The sequence below is a fragment of the Rhinoraja longicauda genome, chromosome 4, assembly GCF_053455715.1.
Source record: "Rhinoraja longicauda isolate Sanriku21f chromosome 4, sRhiLon1.1, whole genome shotgun sequence".
In the NCBI taxonomy this organism is placed as follows: domain Eukaryota; kingdom Metazoa; phylum Chordata; class Chondrichthyes; order Rajiformes; family Arhynchobatidae; genus Rhinoraja; species Rhinoraja longicauda.
In genome coordinates this window covers 66134319-66148375 of record NC_135956.1, presented here as the reverse complement: position 1 = coordinate 66148375, position 14057 = coordinate 66134319, and the positions used below count along the sequence as shown (strand labels likewise).

The window sequence follows — 14057 nt, the reverse complement described above, 5'->3', positions numbered from 1 at the left end:
AACGCAGCTATCTATCAGGTCCAGACACTGCCAGGTCCAGACAGTTCTCATAGTGGTTGATATCAGGAACGCAATGCCAGAAGAAATGGTAGAATTTGATACCAGCACTGTTTCAGAAACATTTAGAATAGGTACTTGAATAGGCAATGCATAGAAAGATAATGTGTGCTGATGAGATTAGTGTTTATGGGCAAAAAGATCAGCATGGACATGTTGGGCTGATGTGTCCATTTTTGTGCTGAATGACTATAACTCAATAACCTGGAATGCAAAAATAATGCTTAGCTTTTTTCCCCTCAAACCAGCTTCAACGCTCACTCCCGCCTTCTACAGCTTCATTTCCAATAATGTGCGAGGAGCAAATGTACTTGCTATGATTAAGGCCATCTGTTTTGCTGCATTCCTCCATTCTCCCAGTTAACTGAACCAAACCTACAATGCTGCCCTACCGTTGAAAGCTCATCTTTCTCTAGGTACTCTCCAGTCTTCATTTGTGCTCACTGAACATTGATGTTGAATGTGAGGCATGCCTTCTGTTGCTTTTACCTATTCCCACTATACTGCTCACTAATCAACTTCACTTTGTGCACAAACTGTTGTTTTGACAAAAAACAGGAAATGAAACGCACAGACTGTACAGTTAAGAGAAAGAATTAAGCTTATAAAATGCAATAACTTGTTTTCATTTATGGAGTTTCTGCCAAATGCTTACTCAAATTACGAATGGAAATCTGGAGAGCACCAGGAAATACTGGCATTATCTGGATGTATGCATATCCATGTAACCATGAAACTACTGGATTGTCATAAAATCCCACCTGGTTCACCCCTATCCATCTTTACCCGAACTGACCTACATAGTTGACTCCAAAACAGTTAGTAGACTGTTCAACAGTTCAGGGAAAATTGTGGATGGACATAAATGAGAACATATAGGAATACTTTATTGTCAGATGTGATTAGGCACAGTGAAATTCTTTGTATACATTGGGTATACAAGCAAAGCATTTCACTGTGCCTAGTCACATGTGTTGCTATATGTTCTCACTTATGCCCATGCACACTTTTCCCCGAACTGTTGAACAGGCTACTAACTGTTTTGGAGTCAACCATGTAGGTCAGTTCGGGTAAAGATGGATAGGGGTGAACCAGGTGGGATTTTATGACAATCCAGTAGTTTCATGGTTACGAGTAATGAGACTCTTAACACTTTCAAAACAATCCAAATTTATTTAATGACATCAATTTAAATTCTCCAAATGCCACGGTTGAGTTCAACTTTGTTTCTGAATCAATCTAAAATTCTGGCTGCTAGTGTTTATGGGACTATCTGGTGGTATTTACCTCAGTTTCTGGTCAGAAGGCCTCCCGATCAGCAGAGTGGGTTGCTGCTTGACAATCAATAGGCTGGCTCCATCCTAACAGCCTACCAATTGGCAAAGGTCATTACAGTGCTAGAATCTGCGAGACCTTGTGTGGGTGGGTGGCAATGAAGATTTTTTTAATAGTTTACCCAACATTGCAATGAAAAGGGCAGAAGTAATTTGGAGCCAACAGTTAAGTGAAGGCAGAATCAAACAGAAGGCCCTAATATATTTTAAAATATTTCCAAAATATTTGTTCTAAATTCCTCACAGACGATTAACATATAAGCCTTACTGACATTTCACCATTTCGGTTCTTTTGTATTGGTACATTTCACCAACACAAAAATGGACAATGCTGGCAAGGGGTTTCAAGTCAATCATCCATGAAATTAAGGAATATATTTTAAGTGGTGAGATCTGAAGCATTGTTGTTCAAAGAGACTTTTATATATTCTTGTGCACGAATCACAAAGTTAGCAGGTACGGCAAGCAGGCAGATCTGAAACAAATGATATATTGGGCTTTATTGCAAGATGATCAGAATGGAGGGCTGGCGATGCCTTGATGTAGTGTATTGGACTAGAGTATTGTGCAAAAAGAATAGATGTGCAACTGAGTAAAACACAGCAAAGGATCGCCAAATGATTTCTGAGATTGTAAATTTCATGGGATTTTAAATGATTGCAGCACAGGTGGCGATTTGGCCCATTGTGTCCATGCTGGCTTCTAGCTAGAGTAATTCACTTGTTTCACATCCTGGGTCTTTCTTTGCAACCTTTCGTTTTTTAAAACTCCATATATATATTTATCCAGTTTCCTTTTGATGGCCACAGTGGACCCTGTCTCCACCCAGCAGATTTTAAGTATTTGCTGTGTAAAAAAAAAAAATTTCCTCCTGTCACTCTTAATTCTCTTCCCCTTCACCTCTAGTCATTGACCTTTGCACAAAGGGAATAATTTTGCATTAATTACTACTTCCAAATATCCCCTCTGCCTTCTCTTCAATGAAAACAGCCACAGCCTCTCTAATGTATCCTTAGAACTGTAGTCCCTCATCCCATCATCCCAGTAAGCATTCTTATAAATCCTTTCTGGTCCTTTTCCAATGCTTTCAAATCCATCATTAAATAAGGTAATCAGAATTGAACACAATGCTCCAATTGAAGCTGGGCCATTGCTTTTTCAAGTTTCTTCATGACGATGGTGCTTTTATACCTCTGCCTCATTTATTAAAACTCAAAATTGTGTTTGCCTTATTAACCACTTTCACACCTGCCCAAACACTTTCAAAAACGTGTACCCATTCGCCAGGTCTCTCTGCTCCTGCATCCCCTCAGAACAATATCCATTATTCTGTATTGGCTTTTCTCATACCTTCGACCAAAATGCAACCCCCTCGCATTCCTCTGCAGTAAACATTATCTGCCACACATCTGCTTATTTCACCAACTATTACCTACTGCGATCTTTGACTATCCTCCTGAAAGTTAACGATTCGCTCAAATTTGGTGTCATCTGAAAATTTATAAATTATGACTTGCACTCCAAAGGCTAGATCATTAATATAATTCAAAAAAGTAATGGGCTAACACTCATCCTTGCAGAACACTGCTATTTATCAATAGTCAATAGTCAATAGTTGTTTATTTGTCACATACACATAAATGTGCAGTGAAATGAAACATTACCCGCAGTTCAACAATAAGACCAATAGGAATAATCAATAAAAATGCAATAACACATACAATCATAAACTAACACCAAACAAAAAGAAACATCCACCACAGTGAGTCTCCTCCAGTCCCTCCTCACTGTGATGGAAGGTCAGAATGTCCTTTTCTCTTCCCCTGCCGTCTTCTCCCGCGGTCAGACTGTTGAAGTTGCCACGTCAGGGCGGTCGGGGCTCCCGACATTGAAGCCCCCGCCGGACGGTGAAAGGTCCGCGGCGGGCCGACCTAAACCCCGCGATTCGGGGCGGGCGAAGACGCTGTCGCTGCCGCTGCCGGAGCTCCCGATGTCGGCCCCCATCCAGGGGCCTGCGGGCTTCCGACGTCCAGGCGGCCCGCGCCGGAGCCTGCGGAGACGAGTCGCAGCCGCTCCCGCAACATCCGCAGGCAGCCAGTGCCGCAAGTGGTGAGTCCGGGCCGCGGGCTCTGCGAACCAGAGCCCAGGTGGTCCCAGGTGCATGGCCGATGGTAGGCCGCAGCGGGAACGGAGACACGACACAGAAACAAAGGTCGCGTCTCCGTTCGGGAGAGACAATGTTACAGTTCCCGTTCCCTCCCACCCCCCCCACCCCCCCACATAACATACAAACACTACACCATATTAAAACTACAATTCATACAAAAACAACAAAAACACAAAAGACAGACGGACTGCAGGCAAGCCGCAGCAACCTCCCTTCTGTCAGAAAAACAACTATTTGTCATTACTTGGCAATGTTTATTACTTGGCAAACTTTATTTCTTTGCTATTTCTCTATGCCATGTGCTTCCATTTTGCTGTAAAGCCTACGTGTGGCTCCTTGAGCAAAGCTTTCTGGTATCAAATACATTAACCTTATCAACTCTCTCCATTACTTTATCATTAAAATATTCTATCAAATTGGTCGCTCATGGTTTGCTTTGAATAAATCTATGCTGGTTTAATGAATCCTGTTCTGGATCAATGTTTCTGAAAGCATTCCCACGACCGAAGTTAAAAGAGTTACATTTGCAGTTCTCCTGATCTCTGGCACCATCCCCGTATCTGAAGGACATTGGGCGTTTATGGCCACTGCACTTATGATTTCCTCTGTCCTGTACTTCCCTCAATCTCCTAAGATACATTCCATCTGATCTCGGTGATTTGCCTTTTCTGCCAACATTTCTAATATGTCCGCAACACCAATTTTTAATATATCCAGTGTGTCAGCTATCTCCTCCCTTTATTTCTTTGGAAGTACCATCCTCCCTGGTGAAGGCAAATGCAAAGTATATACTGAACGCCTTCATGTATATTTTGCTCTCATTATCCAGGTACATATTCCCATTCTTATCCTTCTTACTTTTTTCTTTCCTATTTATTTACCTCCACTACACTTTTGTATTCCCATTGATGTGGCAGCTAAGCTTTTCTACACCCTGACTCTCCCTCATTCCAATTTTCAATTCCCCTCTGATTCTTTTGTACTCTGTTTTGTGGGTTGAGAAGAGATTAATAAAATTGGGACAATAATCTTAACATAGGAGAATGACAGGTGATTTCATTATTCAAAATTCTATGGGTTGGTTGGATTCAGTGATAATATTTCCCTTGGCTGGAGTGTCTAGAAGCTGGGGATCACAATCATAAAATGACACCTGTCATTTAAACAGACACCTGTATAAATTATTTTAATTGACTGCCCACTGATTCTTTGGGATATTCAACTCAAGAGGGTTGTGGATGGTCAGTCCCAGAGTATATTCAAGCCAGAGTTTGATAGATTTTCAAGGAATCGAGGGATATCAGTTTTAATGCGGGAAGGCGGTGCTGAGGTAAAAGATCATCCATAATCTTAGTGTGTAGCAGAACATGCTTAATAGGTTAAATTGACTTTCCTGCTTTCTCTTTTTTAATGTTATTGGGTGCAAGAGGGCTGATGATGTGGTATCTTCCCACATGCCGATGCAACTCTGGCAGAGCTGAATCTGGCACGAGGTGACCTGTTGAATTTAGGCAGCTGCAAGAACAAGTTTAATAATGGTCAGATGTTAAGGCCCAATGCATAAGCAATGCTAAATTCATTGTTCATAGTTTCCTGTAGATTTTGTCCACAAGCAATACTTTTCAAATGGGCATTCAATTTGTCCTCTGAATTATTAACTGTTTCACTGCTATTCCTTTTTTGGGTGTTCTTGGTATATAGTTCATTCAAGGTACTTTTTGAATTTAAAAGTGATCATTAAAAATGTTGTGGGATTTATTTTAACAAGTTAAAAAGTTATACTTGCATAACGTTGACCTATCAGTGTTTACACACCCATGTGTTAATAGACAATAGACAATAGACAATAGGTGCAGGAGTAGGCCATTCAGCCCTTCGAGCCAGCACCGCCATTCAATGCGATCATGGCTGATCACTCTCAATCAGTACCCCGTTCCTGCCTTCTCCCCATACCCCCTCACTCCGCTATCCTTAAGAGCTCTATCCAGCTCTCTCTTGAAAGCATCCAACGAACTGGCCTCCACTGCCTTCTGAGGCAGAGAATTCCACACCTTCACCACTCTCTGACTGAAAAAGTTCTTCCTCATCTCCGTTCTAAATGTCCTACCCCTTATTCTTAAACTGTGGCCCCTTGTTCTGGACTCCCCCAACATTGGGAACACGTTTCCTGCCTCTAATGTGTCCAATCCCCTAATTATCTTATATGTTTCAATAAGATCCCCCCTCATCCTTCTAAATTCCAGTGTATACAAGCCTAATTGCTCCAGCCTTTCAACATATGACAGTCCCGCCATTCCGGGAATTAACCTAAATTGTTGGAGTTTATTTCCCTTGCCCAGCCTTGAAATAAAATCAAAATGTAGGGGTCATTTGTGGCTCAATGGGTAAAACCATCCCTGAGTCAAGAGGCAAGTTCAACCATGAATTTCACAGCAAAGATTTGAGCAGGTTGACTCTGAGACTCTTGTCGACATTCTTTGTTGGGGGTAAAACAATTCCTGAAGCAAAGCTTAAGTTATCGAAGGTGTCTAGGTTCCATGGTCATATCACTGAAACTGCATACTTATTATCACGTTATTATTTGTGGATATTTCACAAAATGCTGGAGTAACTCAGCAGGTCAGGCAGCATCCCAAGAGAGAAGGAATGGGTGACGTTTCGGGAGACCCTTCTTCAGACTGACCACTTGTGGAAATTGGTTACATACAGAATTATCTTCCATATTCTGGGAGTATTGGTTTGGAAGTCAGCAAGTTGTAAATTGAGGATTGAAGTTCAGTACAAGAGTTATAATATATATTTTTTTAATCCAAGTTTATTAAGTCACTCATGGCGCTACTCATTTACAAAATCTTTTTGTTCAAAAATTGGAATAGATTTTTCATAGTGACTCAGAATTATACAACATGGAAACAGGCCCTTTGCTTCAACTGACCCTCGCTTGACTATGCTTGCGAATATACCTATTATCCATGTTAATCCCGTGTTCCTGTGTTTGGCCCATATCCGTCTAAATCTTTCTTTTCCATTTATCTGTTCCAAATGTCTTTAAATGTTGTGATTGTAATTGCATCAACCACTTCATCTCTCAGCTCTTGCAGTTCTCACCTTATACCTATGCCCACTATAGACAATAGGTGCAGGAGGAGGCCATTCGGCCCTTCGAGCCAGCGCCGCCATTCAATGTGATCATGGCTGATCATTCTCAATCAGTACCCCCTAGTTTTAGATAGTCTACTCTGGAAAAAGACGGTGAACATTTACCCTTATTTATGCCCACCTTAATTTTGTAAACCTCTATCAGGTCACCTCTGAGCGTACTTTGCTTCAGGGAGACCAGTCTCAGCCTATCTAAACTCTCCTTACAACTCAAGCCCTCCAATCCAGGCAACATTGCTGTGAATCTTTTCTGCACTCTCTCTAGCTAGTTCATATATTTCCTGCAGTGTGGCAACCTGCAGTGGTGCACACTGCCTCACATGCAGCTTAATCAACAATTTGTACAGCTGTAACATGAGATGTCATCCCACAGTGACACCTAAAGATTATGGTCTCCAATTATATTGTGACACTTGATAGATTTTTACTAGAACATCTTTCAAACTCTCACCATTATTTTACATTATGGCTTGGATATGAATACATTGAAGAAACAAACAATGGATATTGAAGGAATCAAGGGATGGAGGATTAACTTAGAAAGTGGCATTCCTCATGAGAGGAATAGATTGGGTAGCTGTACTCTTGCCCAGAGTGGGTGAATCGAGGACCACAGGACATAGGTTTAAGGTGAAGGGGAAAAGATTTAATAGGAATCTGAAGGGTAACTTTTTCATACAAAGGTTGGTGGGTGTATGGAACAAGCTGCCAGAGGAGATGGTTGAGGCAGGGTCTATCCCAACATTTAAGAAACAGTTAGACAGGTACATGGTTAGGACAGGTTTGGAGGGATATGGACCAAATGCGGGCAGGTGGGACTAGTGTAGCTGGTGGCCGGTGTGGGCTTGTATCCACTTTGTATGAGTCTATATCTCTATGGCAAAGAAGTAAAAGACCAGCCTTGATTTTGATGAATGCCAGGGCAGTATAGGAGTTGATTGACCTTGCACCTGCTAATGTTCTTATGACATGGCAAGATAAATCCTATCATCTGAATTTATGACGGTTATTGATGACTGACAAACTTTAATCAGTATTCTGCAGAGGAAATTCCCAAAGTATGGAAAATCTTTACACAATATATGGAGATATTTATTATAGAATGTCATTTAATTTCTAGGCATGTGCACATCGTTGGAAGAACATCCACTATGGTACTGAGCACATCCTGCCTTATGGTGCCTGCTACATCGTCCCACCTAATTTATCCCGAAACACTAAAGAATTGCTCCCCTGCTACAAAGGTAAAGCACTGCTGTAATGATGGTAAAATGTAAACAACTAATCAAAACCTTGGGACATTGCTCAGCAATTTTCTACACCATTCCTCATTGCAGGAGGTGGGGAAGTCCAGGAAGAAATAGCTCGATTCAGACTCTGGTGGCAAAACGGTGACCATTTAGTTTTTCACAGGCGAATCTAGGTTACAAAATTGATTTCATGATTTCGAGAATGCAAATTCTGTCTGCCAATGTTTGCATGGACCCGATTCATATCAGAGTCACACAGCACAGAAACTGGCCCTTCGGCCCGAACTTTTCCATGCTGACCAAGATGCCCCAACTAAACTAGTCCCATCATTTGCCTGCATTGGACCCATATCCCTCTAAATATTTCCCTCCATGTATATGTCCAGGTGTCTTTTAAATGCTGTTATAGTAACTGTCCAATCCATTTTAGAAGCAGGATTTTGTCCCTCTGGTACATAAGCCTCCTCTGCCTTTTTGGAATAGTTTGGCTGATCAGATTGTGACTGCATTACAAAATACCCACAGTAACCTTTCACCTCTTGGTTATCATACCTTTAAAAAATATTCAGATCTGCATCCTGCAGCCATCGAGGAAGATTAATAGTTGAGGCAGATACAATTGTGGCATTTAATAGGCTTTTAGATGGGCACATGGATATGCAGCAAATAGTAGAATATGGGTCATTTTCAGGCAGATGCGATTAGTTTTTCTTGGCATGTTCAGCACAAACATTGTGGGCTGAAAGGCCTGTTTCTGTGCTGTACTGTTCCATGTTCTAAGAGACTTCCAAAGAATCAAAACTTCCGGAGAAAAAAAGTCCTTGCATCTCTGTCTTTAATAGGCAACCCTTTATATTTAACACTCCTAGTTAAAGCTTCTTGCACAGGGGGAAACCTCATATCTACATTCATCCTGCCACAACCCTTCAGGAACTTGTGCTCCATTCAAGTCCTCTTTCATTTAATTTTCAGCAGGTATAAGTCTAGTCTGTGCAATATTTCCTCTGAGGCCAATCTTATCATTTCAGTTATTGTTCGAGCAAGCATCTTCTGCACTGATTCCAATGTAATGATGTAATAGAGGTCATGGAGATTTGTGTTTATTTTTTATAGTTTCCATGGTAATTTCTTGTTCTGTATAATAGAACGTGTGGATTGAAGAAGGTTATTTGCAGATATATTGCACTGTGTTTTGTAGCCTTTGGTGAAGAAACCACATCTACTGTAAAAACGTTATATAAAGTTATGCAGTGTGGAAATGGGCACTTTGGCCCAAGTTGTCCATGCTGAACAAGATGCCTTCCTGTGCTCGTCCCATTTGTTTGTGTTTGTCTCATCTCCTTCTGAACCTTTCTCATCCATGTACCTATTCAAAAGTAGTTTGTGCTTTTATTGTATCCATCGCTATTACTTCTTCTGGACGTTCGATCCATATACCCACCACCTTCTGTGTGGAAATCTTGCCAGTCAGGTCCTTGTTAAATCTGTATAAGGTACTACCTCAGCCTTTTGTGCTCCAGGCAAAGCCGTCACAGTCTATCCAGTCTCTTCTTACAACTCAGGCTCTCCACTCCAAGCAACATCCCTGTTAATTTTTTCTGCACCCTCTCGAGCTTAATCACATTCATTCTATTGGTAGACACAAAATGCTGGAGTAACTCAGCGGGTCAGGCAGCATCTCGGGAGAGAAGGAATGGGTGACGTTTCGGGTCAAGGCCCTTCTTCAGACTGATGTCAGGGGAGGGGGCGGGATGAAAATAGAATGTAGTTGGAGACACCCCTACTGACCAGAACTGCACACATTACAGCAGGCATAAGCTCACTAATGTTTTGTACAGCTGCAAAAGGATATATCAACTCTTGTATTCACTGTCCCATTTCATGAAGGCAAACATGCCAAATGCTGCCTTCATCATCTTGCCTGCCTGTATCACCAATTTTGGGGAATTATGTACTTGAACTCCCGGTTCTGTGTTTGACAACACTCTACAGAACCCTGCCACTCATTGTGCATGTCCTGCTTTGGTTGAACCAGTGGTCATAGAGTCATAGATTGATACTGTGTGGAAGCAGGCCCTTCGGCCCAACTCGCCCACACCGGCCAATAATCTCCCAGCTACCCTAGTCCCACTTGCCTGCGCTTGGTCCATAACCCTCCAAACCTGTCTTATCCATGTACCTGTCCAACTGTTTCTTAAATGATGGGATAGTCCCAATTCAACTACCTCCTCTGGCAGCTTGTTCCAGACACCCACCACCCTCTGTGTGAAAAAATTAACCCTCGGATTCCTATTAAATCTTTTCCCCTTCACTTTGAACCTATGTCCTCTGGTCCTCGATTCCCCTACTCTGGGTAAAAGACTCCGTGCATCTACCCGATCTATTCCTCTCATGGTTTTGTACAGGCCTCTACTCTGGAAAAACAACTCTAACTGCCACTGACTCCTTTCTCCATGCCTGTTTTGTATCTGTCTGACTAGATTGTCCTGGATGCCATGTGGTCTAAACTTCCTTGATCATTCTACCATGTAGGACCTTGTCAAAGGCCTTGCTAAATAACGTTTGTGTAGACAATGTCTACTGCCCTGCTCTTCCCAATCCTCTTAGTTTCCTCTTCCAAGAATCTCAAATTAAATTCATGAGACGGTATTTGCACTGCACAAAGTTGTGCAGGATTATCCCTAATCTGTTCTTGCCTTTACAAATGCAGATAGATCCTATCCCTTAGAATCTTCTCCTGCAGTCTTCATGGTATTCAATTAATTTAGTATGAATTGTCACGTGTACTGCGATGCAGGGAACAACTTTGTGGGCCATCCAGGTAAAAACATCTGTACACCATTGCAATCAAAGTCATTCATGAGTACGATGGGTAGTGCAAACTGAAAGGAATCAGAGTGAAGAACATAATGTTACAGCCACAGAAAATGCAAGGGGCTGAAACAAAATAGAATGGGGAATCATGGCTAGATCAAGAACTTGTAAGAGATTTACTCAAGAGTCTGATAACAGCGGGGAAGAAATTGTTCTTCAGTCTGGTGGTACATGCTTTCAAGCTTTTGTATCCTCCTGCCCAACAGCAAAGTGGTTGCCCCTCAGGTTCATGGTCCTTGAATCCATCCTGAGGCAGTGGGAAGTATAGAGAGTCAATGGGTGGGTGGCCGCTTTGCGTGATGTACTGGGCTGTGCTCAAAACTCTCTGCAATTTCTTGTGGACTTGGGTAGAGCAGTTGCCAAACCAAGCTGTGATGCCTCCTGATTGGATGCCTTTTATAGTGCATCTTTCCTACCACTGGAAAGTTAGATCACATGGAATCCAGGGAGAGCTAGTCGACTGGATGGAGAATTGGCTTTGTGGAGATAGTGCCCCACTGATCAAGATCTTGCTGTAATTTTTGATAACCATCTTAGCTTTCTACAATACTACCTAGTTTAGTGTCATCTGTAATCATGCCTTATACATTATGTGCTGTTCTAAAAGCAGAACATGGTGCGACTTTTACCTTCTGTATTTGTAGTGGTTTTGTTGCATTTTGGGGAGAAAATATTAAAATTTTTGTACAGTGTTTTTCTGCTTAGTGCATGTAAAGACATATTTGAAAATAGAACTCCCACAGACAGATAAGTAGACATGGTAATTTCTTGGACTTTAAGTGCGTTAATGCAAATAATAGTAATGGAGGAAAGCGGTACCAAATAAAAGATCTGCCATATTCGTCCAAATGGTGATGCAAATGGTGATGCAAACAGAACGTGCAAACATCTCGTGCTACCGTTACTGCAGAAAAAGATATGGAGAGCAGGTTGCGTGCCTGCAGTCAGTAGGAATGAACTGAGAAAATACATCTGCAGTCGATGTCATGACAGTAATCCCTCCAACTCAGTCATTGTGCAAGCATACTTAATGCAAAAGGCAGAGGAAGAAACACCTTGAGAGTTTGCTTTAAAATTTGATCTCAGCTGATATTGTGGCAGAGAAGCACAACAGAGTTACGGTAGGTGGTTTGAAAGTAGCATTATTCTCAATGAGAATTGCAATAATTTGAGAATAGCTTAACAGTATTGATATACAGAGTGTTCTTGGGGTCCACGTCCATAACGCTTGAAACGTAGAAACAGAAGTAGATAGAGTGGTAAAGAAGGCAAATGTTAACCTTGCTTTCATTGAGTATAAGAGTCATGAAATCATGATGCAGCTTTATAGAACCAATAATCCTATTTCTGTGCTATACTGTTCTATGTATCACATCGATCTCATTTCCCTTTCACCATGTTACCCTTCATTTCACCATTTTGACTCTTTTGTCACTTAACCACACTGAGAGATAATTGATAGTCGCCATTTTACCTGCCAGCACACCTTTGGGATGTGGGAGGGAGCGAAGATCCAGAGATTGGGTCTTTAGACTTTAGCGAAGCAGCGCGGAAGCAGGCCCTTCGGCCCAGCGAGTACGTGCCAACCAGCGATCACCCTGTACACTAACACTATCCTACACACTAGGGATAATTTTACTTAAGCCAATTAACCTACAAACCTGTACATCTTTGGAATGTGGGAGGAAATCTGAGCACCCGGAGAAAACCCACATGGTCACAGAGAGAACGTAAAACTTCGTACAGACAGCAGCCGTAGTCAGGATCACACCTGGATCTCTGGCGCTGTAAGATAGCAATTCTTACGTGCAGCGTAGGTTTACTAGGTTAATTCCCGGAATGGCGGGACTGTCATATGTTGAAAGACTGGAGCGACTAGGCTTGTATACACTGGAATTTAGAAGGATGAGAGGGGATCTTATCGAAACATATAAGATTATTAAGGGGTTGGACACGTTAGAGGCAGGAAACATGTTCCCAATGTTGGGGGAGTCCAGAAACAGGGGCCACAGTTTAAGAATAAGGGGTAGGCCATTTAGAACGGAGATGAGGAAAAACTTTTTCAGTCAGAGAGTTGTGAATCTGTGGAATTCTCTGCCTCAGAAGGCAGTGAAGGCCAATTCTCTGAATGCATTCAAGAGAGATAGAGCTCTTAAGAATTGCGGAGTCAGGGGGTATGGGGAGAGGGCAGGAACGGGGTACTGATTGAGAATGATCAGCCATGATCACATTGAATGGCGGTGCTGGCTCAAAAGGCCGAATGACCTACTCCTGCACCTATTGTTTATTGTCTATTGTCTACTGTTGCGATACGGTGCCGCCCTGGTCACAACGGAAATATTAAAACTCTGCAAAGGCGGCAGGATCTACAGCAGAATTTATATCAGTTGGGAAGGTGGACCAAGGAATGGCAAGTGACATTTTGAGGAATGTGAGATGGTACACTTTGGTATGTCAAAGTAGGATAAGGCGTGCACAGTGTATGACAGAGCCCTGGAGAATGTGACAGTACAGAGAATCTGGGAGTACATGTGTATAATTCCTTGAAGGTGGCGAGTGAGGTGGAGAATGTGGTGAAGAATGGTTTTGGCATACCTGCCTTCATTGGAAAGGGCGTTGAGCACAGAAATTGGGATTTCATGATGCAACTGTACATGTTGTTGGTGAGACCACACATGGAGTACTGTGTGCAGTTCTGGTCACCCAGCTGTTGGATGAAGTCATCCACTTGGAAAGAGTCCAGAAAATTTCTCACGGATGTTTGGGATAGCTTGCAGGCTTGAGCTATACAGAAAGGTTGGATAGGCTGGGACATTATTCTTTGGAGTGTAAGCGGGTGAGATTGCGGAGGTATACAAGATCATAAGATGTGTGGATAAAGTGAAAATCTTCCCCCCAGGGTTGATGATTCTAAAACTAGAGTGCATCGGCTTAAAGTAAGAGGGGAGAGATTTAAGAGGGATCTTGGTCAACTTTTTTCCACGGACGGTAGTCCATATCTAGAATGAACTGCCAGAGGAAGCTATAGAAGTGGGTACAGTTAAGACTTTTAAAAGGCATTTGGATAGATATATGGACAGGAAGGATTTAGAGAGATCTGGGCCAAATGCAGGCAAATGGAACTATGCTCAGTATGCCAATTCGGTTGGCCAAAGATCCTGTTTCCATGCTGTTTAGCTCTTTGACTGCACCTGAGGTCAAGATCCTGTTTCTGTT

The 14057-nt window shown here is 42.2% G+C and overlaps 1 protein-coding gene across 1 annotated transcript in view; it reads left to right on the top strand.

Annotated features, from left to right (window-relative positions):
* Nucleotides 1-14057, top strand: part of itga9 (integrin, alpha 9) — a 265189-nt gene that overhangs the window by 22546 nt on the left and 228586 nt on the right. Inside the window, exon 4 of the mRNA XM_078397893.1 lies at nucleotides 7838-7961. Coding sequence (XP_078254019.1) covers nucleotides 7838-7961 — 124 coding nt within the window. The remainder of the gene's footprint in view (nucleotides 1-7837; nucleotides 7962-14057) is intronic.